Source organism: Littorina saxatilis, linkage group LG2 (genome assembly GCF_037325665.1).
Source record: "Littorina saxatilis isolate snail1 linkage group LG2, US_GU_Lsax_2.0, whole genome shotgun sequence".
NCBI classification, from domain to species: domain Eukaryota; kingdom Metazoa; phylum Mollusca; class Gastropoda; order Littorinimorpha; family Littorinidae; genus Littorina; species Littorina saxatilis.
The window spans coordinates 88,515,960-88,535,562 of NC_090246.1; the positions used below are offsets into that span (position 1 = coordinate 88,515,960).

General features: G+C 42.5%; 1 protein-coding gene and 1 long non-coding RNA gene across 3 annotated transcripts in view; one reads left to right on the forward strand and one right to left on the reverse strand.

Moving 5' to 3' along the window:
* The window catches only part of LOC138960075 (uncharacterized), a 261,944-nt gene that overhangs the window by 191,010 nt on the left and 51,331 nt on the right, over nt 1-19,603 (forward strand). The gene's annotated exons all lie outside the window — the stretch shown is intronic.
* Nucleotides 1-19,603, reverse strand: part of LOC138960074 (acidic mammalian chitinase-like) — a 41,200-nt gene that overhangs the window by 14,878 nt on the left and 6,719 nt on the right. The window contains exons 4-10 of one of the 2 annotated variants that reach the window (XM_070331805.1): nt 18,926-19,113; nt 13,825-14,019; nt 12,413-12,598; nt 11,387-11,686; nt 10,762-10,945; nt 5,885-6,137; nt 2,994-3,118 (exon numbers count right to left, since the gene is read on the reverse strand). In XM_070331805.1, coding sequence (XP_070187906.1) covers nt 2,994-3,118; nt 5,885-6,137; nt 10,762-10,945; nt 11,387-11,686; nt 12,413-12,598; nt 13,825-14,019; nt 18,926-19,113 — 1,431 coding nt within the window. Of the gene's footprint in view, nt 1-2,993; nt 3,119-5,884; nt 6,138-10,761; nt 10,946-11,386; nt 11,687-12,412; nt 12,599-13,824; nt 14,020-18,524; nt 18,542-18,925; nt 19,114-19,603 lie in introns of those variants that run through there. The other variant, XM_070331806.1, reaches the window with a different exon arrangement.

The window sequence follows — 19,603 nt, forward strand, 5'->3', positions numbered from 1 at the left end:
CCGATCTTCTTGTCTTCTTCTTCTGCGTTCGACGGTTGTGTCTAGGGTCGTAGTTCCGCTGCTGTCGTGAACTGGAACGTCGCTTTCAGGTCTTTTGAAGTTCCCCAGAGCTTGGTCTCCAGTGTAGCTCCTTCTGGCCAGAGATCTTCTTGTCAATTCCACTGCCTTTGCCATGAGCGGTGGACTGACGATGCTACGAGTATACGGTCTTGCTGAAAAATGGCAGCTACTTGACTAAATATTGTATTTTCGCCTTACGCGACTTGTTTTCAATAATCTTATGGTTCGATTTCGATAAAAAGTTAAGTCAGATGATGAAAGAACCCTAGAGAAAAAAGTTGTAGAAAAAAACATATGTAAAAAAGTTTTAATTTTTGGGTAGTGTCTCCGACACTTCCAATATTTTGTTTTCTGTTTGCTGAAAACATGTGCTTTGCCTAAAAATATAACAATCAAATTCATGTCACTATGCTGACCGTCACGCCCACACAGTCACAGCAACAGTTTGACACTGGATATTGGAGCGCCGTCCACGATTTTTTTTTAAACGAACGAAATGCACGGTATTCGAGAGGAGTTTTCTCGTCGCGATATAACCTTCGTGGTTGAAAACGACGTTAAACACCAAATAAAGTAAAGAAAGTAAAGAGAGGAGTTTTGCCCTTGGCATTTCCCAAATAAGGATATCCTGCTGGAGTACTACAATGAATTTTCAAACGGATACCCTTGCTTCGTCCTTCTTGATCGAAGGAGGTGTATTTTTTATATTTGTAGGGAATAGACTCAGCATTTTAATGGTCAAATGTCGATGTATATATATAAAAATGTAGACATGGCAGCATTTGTTCAAGTATTTTACGACGTTATTATTTGTACGCAAGCATAATTATATAATAATGAAAAAAAAGGTAATGTCTGACATGGTTCCATGCTAACATGGTCACGTGTTGGGTGACCTGTGGACTCGCTGCATTTTAGTATAATATTAATGTACTTTAACAAAGTGTTTCAGTTGAGATCTGACTTTTTCAATATCCAAGTATCTCTTATTACCACTTTTAATTAGATGAGCGAGAGTGTGCAGGGGGTGGGAGGATGGTGAACCACTGTACATAAAGGGAAAGTTTGTGTGCGCGCCTGTGTGTGTTTTTAATCCAAGACAAATGTCGCCAATGTTTTTACAGAGTGACGTTAAATAAACGATTTTATCATCATCATCATTATCGAATCGTTCTGCTATCTTTTCATACCAATGTTCGAAGGCACATTTCTTAACCTTACGCTGCATAAAAGAGAGGTGTTACATTTGTAACCAATCTCCGCAAATAAAACAAATACGGGCATGATGTTACATTTAGTTACACACTCTCGATGCTACACAGGAACGTGCTCATTTGAAAACTGCAGAGCAATCGTAACAATTGTGTAAAAGTATCACAGTTCAAGATTTTGCGTGACAAGAGGTGTGCTTCTTTTAACTGTGATGAAGAGGGATAACTTAACTTGGGATCTAATACTATTTCTGAACACTGTAACCACTTTAACACTTTTAATTTATGTTTGTCGGTGTTCCAAGCTTCAAAAAATGGGTAACAAAATTTGTTTTCTCTGAATTCACCAGTTAAATCACTATGTTGGATGTTCTATTTTGCTTCCCTCTTTCTTTTCTTAAGTTTTTGATCATCTGACTAACTTGCTTTTCTATTTGGAAGATAATATGCTCTCTTTTCTGGAAAAAATGGGTAGGGGGTGGGGGTAGTAAAAGCATCACAGTTCAAGATTTTGCGTGACAAGATGTGTATTTCTTTTAAAATTGGTGAAGAGGGATAACTCAACTTGGTATCTAACACTATTTCTGAACACTGTAATCACTTTAACACTTTTAATCTATGTTTGTCTGTGTTCCATGCTTCAAATTGAGCTTCAAAAATGGATACAAAAGGTGTTTTTTTCGAATTCACCAGTAACATAACTGTTTGATGTTCTGTTTTGCTTCCCTATTTCTCTTCTTCAGTTTGTGATCATCTGATTGTTATTTTGTTTATATTTTCACAATACAATATTACAATTTCTTCAGTAGTGTTTGCCTGAAAAAAATCTGATACCTATGCTCAAACTTCAGTCATTATCTTAAAAGTTTGCGTGACAAGCACTTTTCATTTTGTTTTTTCTTCTGATAAAGCAAACATTGAACTAACAGAAAAAGTAACTTTTAAAACTACCTAATCACTTTTAAATTGGGCCTCCATAGTATACTCCAGCCTTAACAGCAAAGACCAATTTCTATGTTCCGTTTTTGCGACGACGACAAATTGCTCCATTTTCCAGCCGGAACGTCTCGCAATGGCCCCGTCCCGACTGTGTGAGGGGGAAAAAAAGAAGGTCACCGTCACTTGTCGTCGTCCTGAGTTGTCGGGCGTCTTCCCCGCAACCTCACTATTGTTGATAACTGACCGACGGATTGCAGTCTTTTTGCCGAAGTGGCGCTATGTGGAGAACACCGAAAGGGGAACAACTCCTATCTCAACACAAAGTATCCTCGCGCCGATGGTTTGTCCAAGGTAGATTTCGATTAAAAAAACAACCGAAGACATGGATTTTATATTGAACTTCGTGTGTTCAAGCCTGAAGTTATTAGTTTAAATGCAGTATGTTTATGTTGTCTATCCCAGAGAGGTATATTTCGTACATTTGAGCGTTCTGAACTTTTCAGTCGCTAAAAGTAGTGCGCCCAGGGGGTAGCTTCTCAACCAATAAACTATCGAGGATTCGGGCTGGTTGCTGTGTAGTTATTTGTTGGTTGCTGGGTGATTATCAAAAATAAGCATCCCACAGGCCCTTCCAATTTACAGATGGAAAGAAGCAGAAGCGTATAAGATGGCGTATGGTATGGTCCCACGGTAAGGTATGACTCTCGCGGTCTTGAGTTTAAAAAGACACCGCTAACTAAGATACGATGTCATTTAGTTTCTTCTTCCGGTGTTCATACTTACTTAGAAATTTTCTTTATCTCGTAGGCAGTACTGATTGTGGCTCTTCCAGCGGCGACTGCGGCGGTGACCAGCAGGGGGTCACGTTCCATCTCCGTGGTAAATTGGTCAAAGCCAAGCCTCAGGTCCTGGGGAGGGAGAAAGACAGACTTAGGACCTTTGTATGGTGTATTGTACTTGTGGCTATCGGCCCATGTACAAACCTCACAGGGGAGGGAGAAAGACAGACTTAGGACCTTTGTATGGTGTATTGTACTTGTGGCTATCGGCCCATGTACAAACCTCACAGGGGAGGGAGAAAGACAGACTTAGGACCTTTGTATGGTGTATTGTACTTGTGGCTATCGGCCCATGTACAAACCTCACAGGGGAGGGAAAAAGACAGACTTAGGACCTTTGTATGGTGTATTGTACTTGTGGCTATCGGCCCATGTACAAACCTCACAGGGGAGGGAGAAAGACAGACTTAGGACCTTTGGATGGTATATTGTACTTGTGGCTATCGGCCCATGTACAAACCTCACAGGGGAGGGAGAAAGACAGACTTAGGACCTTTGTATGGTGTATTGTACTTGTGGCTATCGGCCCATGTACAAACCTCACAGGGGAGGGAGAAAGACAGACTTAGGACCTTTGTATGGTGTATTGTACTTGTGGCTATCGGCCCATGTATAAACCTCACAGGGGAGGGAGAAAGACAGACTTAGGACCTTTGTATGGTGTATTGTACTTGTGGTTATCGGCCCATGTACAAACCTCACAGGGGAGGGAGAAAGACAGACTTAGGACCTTTGGATGGTGTATTGTACTTGTGGCTATCGGCCCATGTATAAACCTCACAGGGGAGGGAGAAAGACAGACTTAGGACCTTTGTATGGTGTATTGTACTTGTGGCTATCGGCCCATGTACAAACCTCACAGGGGAGGGAGAAAGACAGACTTAGGACCTTTGGATGGTATATTGTACTTGTGGCTATCGGCCCATGTACAAACCTCACAGGGGAGGGAGAAAGACAGACTTAGGACCTTTGGATGGTGTATTGTACTTGTGGCTATCGGCCCATGTACAAACCTCACAGGGGAGGGAGAAAGACAGACTTAGGACCTTTGTATGGTGTATTGTACTTGTGGCTATCGGCCCATGTATAAACCTCACAGGGGAGGGAGAAAGACAGACTTAGGACCTTTGGATGGTATATTGTACTTGTGGCTATCGGCCCATGTACAAACCTCACAGGGGAGGGAGAAAGACAGACTTAGGACCTTTGGATGGTGTATTGTACTTGTGGCTATCGGCCCATGTACAAACCTCACAGGGGAGGGAGAAAGACAGACTTAGGACCTTTGTATGGTGTATTGTACTTGTGGCTATCGGCCCATGTACAAACCTCACAGGGGAGGGAGAAAGACAGACTTAGGACCTTTGGATGGTGTATTGTACTTGTGGCTATCGGCCCATGTACAAACCTCACAGGGGAGGGAGAAAGACAGACTTAGGACCTTTGTATGGTGTATTGTACTTGTGGCTATCGGCCTATGTACAAACCTCACAGGGGAGGGAAAAAGACAGACTTAGGACCTTTGGATGGTATATTGTACTTGTGGCTATCGGCCCATGTACAAACCTCACAGGGGAGGGAGAAAGACAGACTTAGGACCTTTGGATGGTATATTGTACTTGTGGCTATCGGCCCATGTATAAACCTCACAGGGGAGGGAGAAAGACAGACTTAGGACCTTTGTATGGTGTTTTGTACTTGTGGCTATCGGCCCATGTACAAACCTCACAGGGGAGGGAGAAAGACAGACTTAGGACCTTTGGATGGTGTATTGTACTTGTGGCTATCGGCCCATGTACAAACCTCACAGGGGAGGGAGAAAGACAGACTTAGGACCTTTGTATGGTGTATTGTACTTGTGGCTATCGGCCCATGTACAAACCTCACAGGGGAGGGAGAAAGACAGACTTAGGACCTTTGTATGGTATATTGTACTTGTGGCTATCGGCCCATGTACAAACCTCACAGGGGAGGGAGAAAGACAGACTTAGGACCTTTGTATGGTGTATTGTACTTGTGGCTATCGGCCCATGTACAAACCTCACAGGGGAGGGAGAAAGACAGACTTAGGACCTTTGTATGGTGTATTGTACTTGTGGCTATCGGCCCATGTACAAACCTCACAGGGGAGGGAGAAAGACAGACTTAGGACCTTTGTATGGTGTATTGTACTTGTGGCTATCGGCCCATGTACAAACCTCACAGGGGAGGGAGAAAGACAGACTTAGGACCTTTGTATGGTGTATTGTACTTGTGGCTATCGGCCCATGTACAAACCTCACAGGGGAGGGAGAAAGACAGACTTATGACCTTTGGATGGTATATTGTACTTGTGGCTATCGGCCCATGTACAAACCTCACAGGGGAGGGAGAAAGACAGACTTAGGACCTTTGTATGGTGTATTGTACTTGTGGCTATCGGCCCATGTACAAACCTCACAGGGGAGGGAGAAAGACAGACTTAGGACCTTTGTATGGTGTATTGTACTTGTGGCTATCGGCCCATGTACAAACCTCACAGGGGAGGGAGAAAGACAGACTTAGGACCTTTGTATGGTATATTGTACTTGTGGCTATCGGCCCATGTATAAACCTCCCATGGGAGGGAGAAAGACAGACAATCTATTGTGGCTATCGGCCCATGTACAAACCTCACAGACAATCTATTGTGACTGGGTTTTTGTTTTGTTTTTTTGTTTGTTTGTTTTGTATGTACGTGTGCGCAAGTAAAAGAATGTCCCTTTTCCCCAGTGCAAACGCATTTGCTGTTCTGTGACTAATCCTTTGCTTGGGAAAGAAGGTGTCTTTAAGATGGAGAAAATAAATCAGCGTTACCTTAACGAGTTCAGAGAAACGCTGCTTGTCCTCGGGTAGACTGCCACGGTTGCCCGGGTATTCCCAATCTAGGTCAAGGCCGTCGAATCCATTTTCAATCAGGAACGGAATAGTCGTGTCCACGAACGACCGCCGGCTTTCTCTGCTCTTGACCATGTCCGAAAATGGCTTGAATGGATGGTTCCAGCCCCCAATTGCCAGCAGGGTTTTCAGATCTGGGTTCGTCTTTTTAAGATCTTCGACGCGTTCATACCTGCAACACAGCCAGTTACAAGATTGTCACTGCTTTCATACCTGCAACAGAGCCATTAATAAGATTCAGATGTGAAGAGATTTTGAGATTGTCAACGTGCGTTCGTACTAGCAGCACAGCGAGGTATAGGATTGTTACTGCGCTTATACCTGCAACAAATCCAGGTAAAAGTGTGTCCATACGTTCATACCTGCAACACAGCTAGTGGTGAGATTTTGATATTGTCCATGTGCGTGCATACCTGAAACACATCCAGGGTTAAGATTGTGACGATATTTTAAGATTATTAGTACGTTCATACCTGCCAAAAAAGTGATAGGTAAAATGTTGAGATTGTCCGTGCGTTCGTTACTGCAAAAGATTACGTGATAACATTGTGAGATTGTTAATGCGTTTATACCTGAAATAAAGCAAGTGATGCAATGTGGAGATTGTGCATGCGTTCGTATCTGCAACAGAGCAAACTCGATCATTGCGTGTTAATGCATTCATAGTATGCCAAAGGGCAAGTGCAGATTGGATTGCTAATGCGTTTATACCTGCAATAGAGCTACTTCTTCTTCTTCTTCTTCTTCTGCATTCGTGGGCGAAAACTCCCACGTACACTCGTGTTTTTTGCACGAGTCGATTTTTAAGTTTATGACCTTTTTTACCCCGCCATTTAGGCAGCCATACGCCGCTTTGGGAGGAAGCATGCTGAGTATGTTCGTGTTTCTACAACCCACCAAACTCTGATATGGATTACAGAATCTTTTCTGTGCGCACTTGGTCTTGTGCTTGCGTGTACAAACGAAGGGGGTTAAGTCACTAGCAGGTATGCACATAAGTTGACCTGGGAGATCGGAAAAATCTCCACTCTTAACCCACCAGGCGGCCGCAACCGGGATTCGAACTCACGACCTTCCGATTAGGAAGCCGACGTCTTACCACCACGCCACAGCGCCCGTCCTGAGAGAGCTACTAATTATATTGTCCATGCGTTCATACTGTGACGGGAATGCCGTCAACACGATAAAGTTTGCAGCAGCAAAGGCAATCCAGAATAGAATCTGGATTGTCATTGCAAATGCCAGCTTTTCCCCGTATGTCATAATGCATGAAAATGATGTAGTTAGGATTTCCGTAAGGAATGAGTTGTAGTTTCGATATGGGCGATGGCCGCCATGTTGTTTTGTCAGCAAGTTAGATGCTGGGAATAAGACGAAAAGTTAACAAACCTGTTATTGTAGCGTTAGTTGAATAGTTGAACGTTTTAAGCAGTAGGAGAAGTTATAATAAATATGTTCCCGGGTCATTAGAGCCCGTTTTAAAGCTCGGTAGGAGACACGATCGGCTTAGCGACCGATGAAAGTTGTGTTCTAAAGAACAACGGTCTGCCGACCGGAGCAGACGAAATGTTGATCTAATGGGCGAGTGAAGCTCTTTTGAATAGAATAAAATTGTAGAGCAAGCAAGTGTATTGAAATGTTAATGAAACGATGTCTGCGGACATCGTAATTGTAGGGAAAGTAGGGATAATGAGGGATTATGTTTTACTGCGGATGATTCCGCGAGAGAGTCGGCCATTGTTGCTAATGTAGCCAATGCGAAACATCAGGACATTATTTTAGAGTTACTAGGATAGAAGGGGTATAAAAGATCGGAGCGCAGAAAGGTCGTTAGGTTTTGCAGGATAAATTTGACAGAGTAGGGTAAATTGCTAGCAGTAAAGAATCTTGAGATTCTCTTTCATTCAAATAGGCAGAGTAGGAGTACGACTAGCTACAACGGAAGATCATCACCACTCGGGCCAGTCGAATTGTCTGGTTCCGAGCGATCCAAAAGATAGGCTAGGAGAAAGATCGTCGTAGACAGATAGAAACTAAACCAAATTGGACCGGGTAGGTCCGACAAACATAGATAGTTAGGCGTCAGTAAAATTATAGGACGTACGCGTGCGTTCGTTTAACCCATTGCAGTCGGGTTCGGACAGCGTACCGTACGTTCATAAATAGGCGTAGAACTTTGAGCATAGGGACAAAAATATCGTGGGCGAAATAAGGGCTGCGGCCTGGGTTTCCATACGATTAAAACTAGCAATAAGAAGTCTCAGACTATCCACATGGTTGATAATTTAGCCTGGTGAGGAAAGAACTGTTCTTCCGTTTGGAGCCAGAAGAATAAATAGCATCCCTTTCTAAATTATAGACATCCAAACTTTAGCTAGTTAGGGACCAAATATATCCTGTATGGGATCAAAGACGTAGTTAGATAGGTGTCAGACTGCAGAACCTCCTCTTAGATAGATTCGGGGGTTGGGAGATTAGGTATTTTAGATGACATATTACCTGAGCGGAAGCGTGTGCCTGTAAGGTGAATTTTGTATCATGTAATTTGTATTTAACTTACCATTTTATGCTGGTCGTTTGACCGTTTTGATAAATAAACCTGCTCGAAATATTACAACCCATGTGTGGACTCCCTTCATGTTTGATTGGTGTTCAAGTTGATTGAGTTCCTGTTCAGTTTATAGAGTTAATTGTTGACCAGTCAAGCCGGAATCTTAGGAAAAGCGAAGAGATAGCAATAGACTAGGGTTAGATTTGCATTGCACTAGGAGATAGGGAAAAACACAACGCGAGGTAACATCACAAAAGAAAAATAACATCAACTGCATGCACTAGTCTGCAAGGCTGGACAGAGAGAAACATATAGGCAAATTTATCTCTCTCTGTTCCTCTTTACAACTTTTACTAGTTCTCGCCGGCAATTAGCTTAGAAACAACAACATAGTAAGCTGTAGAATTAGGAGAACTGCCACAATACCAACAAAAGAGCACGTGTTAACAGGTCTGTTTCCTAACACCTATCAAGGCAAGGTTTTACATGGGATAATAGTATTACATCCCTTCTCTTGGACAGATACTAACAATCAACACCCTGACTTCTTTCTGTACCGGTGTAGGATCCGGTCCGGTCCCCCCTCTGAAGTAGTCCCCCGGGGGACCAATTCGTGGCAAAAACTGCTCTATAATGGTCCCCCCTTAGACATCCAGCCTCGTTTTTCTTGTTACAATGTTATTAATGTTACCAGCAATTTTAGAGAAAAGAAAGGAAAGAATCAGAGACGGGTTTCATTTCTTCTTATCAGTATTTATTTATTATTCATTTTATTTCATGTGATTTTTCTTTTGAACGGCATTATAAATCAGATCTATTTTATTTTCTGCAAAATATAGTCAAACAAAGAGATTGCTGTCTGTGCACTACATAATACCGGACGAAGATATAGATTGAAAATGGCTTGAATGCCTAAGAAAAACGAGGCTGGATGTCTAAGGGGGGACCATTATAGAGCAGTTTTTGCCACGAATTGGTCCCCCGGGGGACTACTTCAGAGGGGGGACCGGACCGGATCCTACACCGGCACGGTTGGCCCAGTGGTAAGGCGTCCGCCCCGTGATCGGAAGGTCGTGGGTTCGAACCTAATACCTAAGACTTTCAAATTGGCAATCTAGTGGCTGCTCCGCCTGGCGTCTGGCATTATGGGGTTAGTGCTAGGACTGGTTTGTCCGGTGTTAGAATAATGTGACTGGGTGAGACATGAAGCCTGTGCTGCGACTTCTGTCTTGTGTGTAGCGCACGTTATATGTCAAAGCAGCACCGCCTTCGTGGTCGGCTGGGCTTTAAGCAAACAAACAAACAAACTTCTTTCTGTGCAGAGTGAGAATCTTTTTGTTAAGAATCAATATTTTAAAAGCCGCAAGTGTCAATTTGCAAAATGTATTAATTAATCAAACAATATCTACTCTGCAGAGAAAACAGTGAGCGTAATGATTTTTGGTCGTTGTCTAAGGGGTAGCCTTTATATCCAATGTAAGAACCTGGCCCGATCCGAAAAGATCTTCCAGATCGTGTACACTGGAAAGACTTTGTCTTTTAGAACCACGTTTAATTTCATTTTCATTTTCATTTTCATTTTCATTACCTTATTGTCCCATCGCTAGGAAAATCGGGTCGCTTCCTCCCAGTGGAAAGCTAGCAGCAACGGATTAGCGCTACCCAGGTGTCTGCATGATTAGGTGTATTCAGTCACCTGCACTTATGGCAGAATGACCAAGGTCTTTTACGTGCCATTGTGATGACACGGGGGTGGGACATGGCTTCCGTCACGGTTAATTCTTTGAAAATTGCTCGCTCTTTACATAGGGCACCTAGAATGATCTCAAGCGGTGAGTGTTTAAACAAAAGGTTGCTTTTACTGTGTGTAAAATGCCTGACAGTATCTGTGATGGTTTACGGGAGACGTAATGTGCCTTTAATAGCCTAAAACGTGTTCCAATCACCGCACAGAAGCACACTCTATTTACAGAAAATACGTCGAAAATGTAACATGAACATTTTCCCCCCTGTATATTCCTCTGTGTTGCTTTAGTTTCCCATCCCACCCCCACCCCACCCCCACCCCCACAGTTTGTTCTTCCTGTTTATTTTTGTCAAGTCCACCATCATGAAGGTTGTGTAATGTTGTATTGTTTTGGTCAAGCTTTTTGACTGAGTGCATGTCCTCGTTGCATAAAGTTAACTGTTTCATGTCTTGTAATTTGAATACAATTTTGTTTAAACCAAATGAACAGACACTCACAACCCAGGCTGCCATCCAGATATGTCGTTCCATTCCACGTTCAACACCTTGCCGCCCTCAACTTTGCCAAAGGCGAAGATGACATGAGTGCACGCAAAAGGGTCGATGTTTTCTGGATAGAACTTCATCATCCCTGGTCGGTACTGAGACCAGTTGGTGTAGTAACACACGCGACGAAGGCAATCTGAAACAAGGGCGTCAAAGACCGAATTGTACGTGTCTTAAAGGTGCCATCCTTTCTTTGTCAACCATCTTGTAAACGCTATGATTTCGTGCAGGAGTGAACGGTGCGATAAGGGCATCTCCTACTCATACAAAACACTTTCTTTCTTTATTTGGTGTTTAACGTCGTTTTCAACCACGAAGGTTATATCGCGACGATCATACCAAAAAAAAAAGCGACCCCAATAAACGTAAAAAGAAAACAACAGAAAAACTCCTGCTACCTGGGTGGTTTCTGTGAAGAGTTGAAATATTGTTAAGGAAGGAATGAGAACTTAACTTAGTCAGGCGTTGGAACAGAGAACGAGGACAGGCGCTCAAACGTGACTGAAAGGGAAAACTTACTTCAGTGAGGCTTTGGAACAGACAATGAGACAGCACCTATACTAGTATATAAACGTACGGAGTTTTTCGCCTGGTTTTGGCTGTCTTGTTGTCGGTCTTGTAAAGGGTTTCCTCGTTGTGGTTGTGGTTGTGGTTGTGGTTGTGGTGGTAGTCGTCACACCAGCCCCAGGGGGTGTCTCGGTGTCGTCCGCATCCGGTGCAACGGTAGTGTCCATATCACCCTCAGGGAGTGCAGCGGTAGTATCCACATCACCCTCAGGGAGTGCAGCGGTAGTATCCACATCACCCGCACCATCACCCTGACCGGGTGAACCGGTAGTGGTTGTCGGTGCCCTGATAATTATTTGCGGGTCGAGTGCTGAAAAGTCAGAGGACAATTGTGTCAAGGTCTGATTTGAACTTAAAGCCAGACTCTTCAGAGTTATGCCTAAACTTCCCATTGCTGTCTGTGCGGTTACTGTTAGTATTGTTTGTGAGATCTGCCGCAAAATGCGGCCATGTCCGGATAACTCTGTGAGAGGTTGCGTTTCAATGCGGACACTTCGCCTTGAAAATTGTGAATTTTCAATGTTAACAGTGTGCTGCAGCAATAATAGCCGCGAGAATAACCCCAAAGTTCGTTCAAAGTACCCAAGCATGGCCCGTGCACAAAGGAAAGGCGACCGAGGTTTTTACCCAAAAAAATGTTTAACACAATTGCAAGCCAGAGAACACCAGCGCTTGTGAGAGCAAAACGTTAGCCCGCAGGGAAGTGAACTATTCAAGCGGGGTATTGTGCAAGTAGGCTATTGAGCCCGAAGTCGACTTCGCGAAGACTTCGAGAAGTCTTTTTACCGAGAAAAACTGAGGAACAAATGCACACACACACAAACGCACGCACGCACGCACGCACACACACACACACACACACACACACACACACACACACACACACACACACACACACACACACACACACAGACTTCCCTCCCAGTCTACCCGAAAACATCTAGTCAACAGTTGACACAGTAAAACAGACAAAAAACATAAAAGGCCAGTATAACCCTGCTGTCACGTCAAAACATTTACATTGTGTTGTACTTACTGGTTGCTTGAGTTTTCGTACAATCCACTTTGTCGAGAAAGTTACACGTTTGGAGTTCGACATCATACCCTGTTCCTGCGGGGCACGACTTGCTTATGGCTTTACCGTAAACGCAGACATTGTAAGAAGAACAGCTCTCGGAGTCACGATACGTGTAGCCTGACGCCTTGCTCTCACAACTTGATGCTGAACAGACAGGCACAAAAACATATATATGCATACCAAAAATGAGGAAAGCGCTTTCGCTCGCAGTTCAATATTTAAAAAATAAACTCGTGTAAATCTGGTACGACACAGCAAGCCATGTAGTATTCCCTATTTACGTTAGGTATGGTCTGAGAGATGTCAGTGTTGAAAAGTAAACGTGTGTGAGGTCTAGTCTAAGAGATGTCAGTGTTGAAAAGTAAACGTGTGTGAGGTCTAGTCTAAGAGATGTCAGTGTTGAAAAGTAAACGTGTGTAAGGTCTAGTCCAAGAGATGTCAGTGTTGAAAAGTAAACGTGTGTGAGGTCTAGTCTAAGAGATGGCAGTGTTCAAAAGTAAACGTGTGCGAGGTCTAGTCTAAGAGATGGCAGTGTTCAAAAGTAAACGTGTGCGAGGTCTAGTCTAAGAGATGGCAGTGTTCAAAAGTAAACGTGTGTGAGGTCTAGTCTAAGAGATGTCAGTGTTGAAAAGTAAACGTGTGTGAGGTCTAGTCTAAGAGATGGCAGTGTTCAAAAGTAAACGTGTGTGAGGTCTAGTCTAAGAGATGGCAGTGTTCAAAAGTAAACGTGTGTGCGGTCTAGTCTAAGAGATGGCAGTGTTCAAAAGTAAACGTGTGTGAGGTCTAGTCTAAGAGATGGCAGTGTTCAAAAGTAAACGTGTGTGAGGTCTAGTCAAAGAGATGGCAGTGTTCAAAAGTAAACGTGTGTGAGGTCTAGTCTAAGAGATGGCAGTGTTCAAATGTAAACGTGTGTGAGGTCTAGTCTAAGAGATGGCAGTGTTCAAAAGTAAACGTGTGTGAGGTCTAGTCTAAGAGATGGCAGTGTTCAAAAGTAAACGTGTGTGAGGTCTAGTCTAAGAGATGGCAGTGTTCAAAAGTAAACGTGTGTGAGGTCTAGTCTAAGAGATGGCAGTGTTCAAAAGTAAACGTGTGTGAGGTCTAGTCTAAGAGATGTCAGTGTTCAAAAGTAAACGTGCGTGATGTCATCTCAGTGATGTCAGTCTTTTAAAGCTACTAGATGTTAGTGCGGGTTTCAGGAATGTCAGTGATGTCAGTGTTTGAAATATAAGTGATGTTTTATCTGGCCTCAGATATATCAGCGTTGCCAAACTTAGCCATAGGTCTACGATCAGACACGGCAGTTTTTGACAACAACTAAGTCTGGTCATTTCGATGATAAGTGTTGGATTGTTGGTCTTAACGGCCCTTACGATCGTTGTTGATGGCAAGTTTAACACCACAGTCCACGTTTTGGCTATAGTCACAAACGCCCTTCTGACTGCTGAATTGGAGGCCAAAGTAGCACCGTTCCTTGAACAAGCGACCTGATGTGCACGTGTAGTAAATGGTACAGTCATCGGGGTCTCGGAATCTGGATCCATCTGTCTTTTCAAAGCACGATGGAACTGAAAAAAAAAATCTGGTTAAAACAAGTTGCGCAAAAATCTAAAAACAGATAGACTGTTAATGTTCCAAAATTCAGAATACAAAAACAAGAATGGTAGGCAATTGGAACGTTTAATATCAACAAAACAAAACGTTTTACCTGAAAGAAGTGTAAATGTAACGACTTGTTTTGTTAACAATAAACATTCCAGTTACCTACAATCCTTTTTTTTTTCTTTTTTCTTTTTATTGTAAACGAGTTGCAAACAGTCAGGGAATGTTCTTGGTTTTGGTGATGAGAAATATTTCAGACATAACAGCAGCGGAAAGTTACTCTGGTGACTGCCTGGCTGTGCGTGTGACGGTATCGTATATAATTAAGAAATAGACTACACCGTTTGTGTCGTTCTGATCTTTCTCAAAAAGACACAAGACGTTGTCGCACAGAATTAAGAAAATAAAATATAGCAACTTTGTCTTTGTCTTTGGCTTAAACAAAACCTTATTCAATTTGTACCATGACAAAAAATTATACATGGCCTTTGTCTTTCAAGTGTCTTTCTTGGCTGTGTAGCTCTCTTCTTTCTCCGCCGGCTGGTACAAGACGGTATCGTATAATGTTAAGAAATACATTGTACATACTGAACCCTTTGACTTTTTACATTTAGTCAAGTTTGACTAAATGTTTTAACATAGAGGGGGAATCAAGACGAGGGTCGTGGTGTATGTATGTGTGTGTGTGTGTGTGTGTGTGTGTGTGTGTGTGTGTGTGTGTGTGTGTGTGTGTGTGTGTGTGTGTGTGTGTGTGTGTGTATGTGCGTGTGTGTGTGTAGAGCGATTCAGAGTAAACTACTGGACCGATATTTATGAAATTTTACATTAGAGTTCCTGAGTATGATATCCCCAGTCACTTTTTTCAGTTTTTCGATAAATGTCTTTTATGACGTCATATCCGGCTTTTTGTAAAAGTTGAGGCAGCACTGTCACACCCTCAATTTTCAATCAAATTGATTGAAATTTTGGCCAAGCAATTTTCGACGAAGGCCGGACTTCGGTATTGCATTTCAGCATGGAGGCTTACAAATTAATCAATGACTTTGGTCATTAAAAATCTGAAAATTGTAATTAAAATTAATTTTTTATAAAACGATCCAAAATATTGTTTTTATAAAACGATCCAAAATTACGTTCATCTTATTCTTCATAATTTTCTGATTCCAAAAACATATAAATATGTTACATTCGGATTACAAACAAGCTCTGAAATTTAAAAATATAAACATTATGATCAAAATTAAATTTCCGAAATCGATTTAAAAACAATTTCATCTTATTCCTTGTCGGTTCCTGATTCCCAAAACATTTAGATATGGGATTAAAAACACGCTCAGAAAGTTAAAGCGAAGAGAGGTACAGATAAGTGTGCAATGCAGCACAGCGCAACCACTACCGCGCTAAACAGGCTCGTCAATTTCACTGCCTTTTGTACGAGCGGCGGAGTACGGTCATTGTGAAAAAATGCAGTGCGTTCAGTTTCATTCTGTGAGTTCCACAGCTTGACTAAATCATAGACCATTTATTTGGCACATGGCTATTTGGTCTATGACTAAATGTAGTAATTTCGCCTCACGCGACTTGTTATTATTCTGACACTAGACGGTATAAAGTATACTAGATGAATACCCGCTTCGCCGGGTACGGCTTCGCCGAGAGAGAAGTCGAGCCGAGTACCCGGCTGCGCCGGGGACCCGGCTTTGCCGAGTGTACGCCGGCTTCGCCGGCGCACCGCACGAAGGAAGGGAGATAAACGCGCAAAACACTGGAGAAGATAAGGAAGAGTAATACCCGGCTTCGCCGGGACAGTGACCTTCTAAAAATAGTATAACGGGAATATAGATTGAGCGTTGTCGACAGTGACCTTCTAAAAATAGAAACGGGAATACGGATTGACGCCACACGAAGGAAGGGAGATAAACGCAAAACACTGGAGAAGATAAGGAAGAGTTAGTGGGAATGGATCTGGGAAGATGAACAGAAAAACCAAAATCGGATCAGCGCTGCGCGCTGAGAGCACGTGTTGAAATATCTCATCGACCAGGTTGTGTCCGGGGTGTACCTGAATATGGCCACCAAATTTGAAACAGATCCATCGAGAACCTTGGCCGTGCATCGCGAACACACAGACACTCACACACACACACAGACACAAGTCGTATATATATATAGATGATAAAGAAATGCAAAGAACATTACTTACTGAAGCATTTGTCTTTGTCGGCTGACACTGTTCACATTGTCTTTGTCGTTGCCTTCCTTTATATATTTTTATTCTGACACTAGACGGTATAGTATATAGGCTAGAAACGCAAAGAACATTACTAACTGAAGCATTTGCCTTTGTTGGCTGACACTGTTCACATTGTCTTTGTCGTTGCCTTCCTTTTGCTTTAATCTGACACGAGACGGTATCGTATATAATAACAAGTCGCGTAAGGCGAAAATACAATATTTAGTCAAGTAGCTGTCGAACTCACAGAATGAAACTGAACGCAATGCCATTTTTCAGCAAGACCGTATACTCGTAGCATCGTCAGTCCACCGCTCATGGCAAAGGCAGTGAAATTGACAAGAAGAGCGGGGTAGTAGTTGCGCTAAGAAGGATAGCACGCTTTTCTGTACCTCTCTTTGTTTTAACTTTCTGAGCGTGTTTTTAATCCAAACATATCATATCTATATGTTTTTGGAATCAGGAACCGACAAGAAATAAGATGAAAGTGTTTTTAAATTGATTTGGACAATTTAATTTTGATAATAATTTTTATATATTTAATTTTCAGAGCTTGTTTTTAATCCGAATATAACATATTTATATGTTTTTGGAATCAGCAAATGATGGAGAATAAGATAAACGTAAATTTGGATCGTTTTATAAATTTTTATTTTTTTTTACAATTTTCAGATTTTTAATGACCAAAGTCATTAATTAATTTTTAAGCCACCAAGCTGAAATGCAATACCGACGTCCGGGCTTCGTCGAAGATTACTTGACCAAAATTTCAACCAATTTGGTTGAAAAATGAGGGCGTGACAGTGCCGCCTCAACTTTCACGAAAAGCCGGATATGACGTCATCAAAGACATTTATCAAAAAAATGAAAAAAATGTTCGGGGATTTTATACCCAGGAACTCTCATGTCAAATTTCATAAAGATCGGTCCAGTAGTTTAGTCTGAATCGCTCTACACACACACACACACACACACACACACACACAGACACACACACACACACACGCACATACACCACGACCCTCGTTTCGATTCCCCCTCGATGTTAAAATATTTAGTCAAAACTTGACTAAATATAAAAAGAAATGCAAAGAACATTACTTACTGAAGCATTTGTCTTCGTCGTCTGTGTCGTTGCTTTCTTTCACAGTCTGACACGAGATGGTATCGTATACGAGTAATCAAGACATTCAGAGTTAGTGACGTACTGAAAAAAGTCGGCTGTGTCGTTGCTTTCTTTCTCAGAATGACACGAGACAGTATGGTATACGAGTAATCAAGACATTCAGAGTTAGTGACGTACTGAAAAAAGTCGGCTGTGTCGTTGCTTTCTTTCACAGTCTGACACGAGATGGTATCGTATACGAGTAATCAAGACATTCAGAGTTAGTGACGTACTGAAAAAAGTCGGCTGTGTCGTTGCTTTCTTTCTCAGAATGACACGAGACAGTATGGTATATAACATTTTGAAAATACAATACAACCTAAAGCCTGTGTCTTTGTCGGCAGTATCGTTGCGTTGCTATTTTATCAGTCTGACACTAGACAGCAAGATGGTATTATGTATGACATTTTTATCAGTCTGACACTAGACAGCAAGACGGTATTATGTAAGAAATGCCCTGTACGCTTACATAGTGAAGCCTCTCTCAGTGTCGTTGCCTTCTTTATCAGACTGACACTAGACAGCAAGATGGTATTATGTATGACATTTTTATCAGTCTGACACTAGACAGCAAGACGGTATTATGTAAGAAATGCCCTGTACGCTTACATAGTGAAGCCTCTCTCAGTGTCGTTGCCTTCTTTATCAGACTGACACTAGGCAGCAAGACGGTATTATGTATGACATTTTTATCAGTCTGACACTAGACAGCAAGACGGTATTATGTAAGAAATGCCCTGTACGCTTACATAGTGAAGCCTCTCTCAGTGTCGTTGCCTTCTTTATCAGTCTGACACTAGACAGCAAGATGGTATTATGTATGACATTTTTATCAGTCTGACACTAGACAGCAAGACGGTATTATGTAAGAAATGCCCTGTACGCTTACATAGTGAAGCCTCTCTCAGTGTCGTTGCCTTCTTTATCAGACTGACACTTGGCAGCAAGACGGTATTGTGTATAATCAAGAAATGCCATGTACATACTGAAGCCTGTGTCGCTGCCTTCTTTAACAGTCTGACACGAGACAGCTAGACGGTATTGTGTATAATTAAGAAATGCCGTGTACATACTGAAGTCTGAACTTGTGTCGCTGACTGTGTCTTGTCTTGGTCATCGTGACAGTGAGCCTGTTCATGTCAGTCACACACCTTGGCTTGGCCGTCTGACACGAGACAGCTAGACGGTATTGTGTATAATTAAGAAATGCCATGTACATACTGAAGCCTGAACTTGTGTCGCTGACTGTGTCTTGCAATGGTCATCCTGACAGTGAGCCTGTTCATGTCAGTCACACACCTTGGCTTGGTCTGACACGAGACAGCTAGACAGTATTGTGTATAATTAAGAAATGCCCTGTACATACTGAAGTCTGAACTTGTGTCGCTACCTGTGACTTGTCATCCTGACAGTGAGCCTTTTCCGGCCAGTCACACATTATATTGTGTATAATTAAGAAATGCCCTGTACATACTGAAGTCTGAACTTGTGTCGCTGCCTGTGCCGGTGCCTGTGCCGGTGTCTGTGTCAGTGCCTGTGCCTGAGTCTGGTATTTTTTTAGCCTTACAGCCAGACGTTTCGGGCCAGTCACACGCAGTGGCCTTGACGTTAAATTGTAGGCCTACCCCACAAGAAAACGCAAACGCTCTTTGTCCCACACACCTGCAACATTTGACATCATCATCATCATCATTGTCGTCTTCGTCGCCATCATCGTCGTCGCAGCCGTTATCGCCACCATCACAATCGCCATCTTCGTCGCCGTCATCATCATCAATAATAACAATAACAGTAACACCATTTTATTGTCCATTAAGGTGGTCGTCTACATTTTTTCTTTTTTTTTTACATTTATAGTCAAGTTTTGACTAAATGTTTAAACATAGAGAGGGAATCGAGACGAGGGTCGTGGTGTATGTGTGTCTGTGTGTGTGTGTGTGTGTGTGTGTGTGTGTGTGTGTGTGTGTGTGTGTGTGTGTGCGTGCGTGCGTGCGTGTGTGTGTGTGTGTGTGTGTGTGTGTGTAGAGCGATTCAGAGTAAACTACTGGACCGATCTTTATGAAATTTGACATGAGAGTTCCTGGGTATGATATCCCCAGACGTTTTTTTTCAGTTTTTCGATAAATGTCTTTGATGACGTCATATCCGGCTT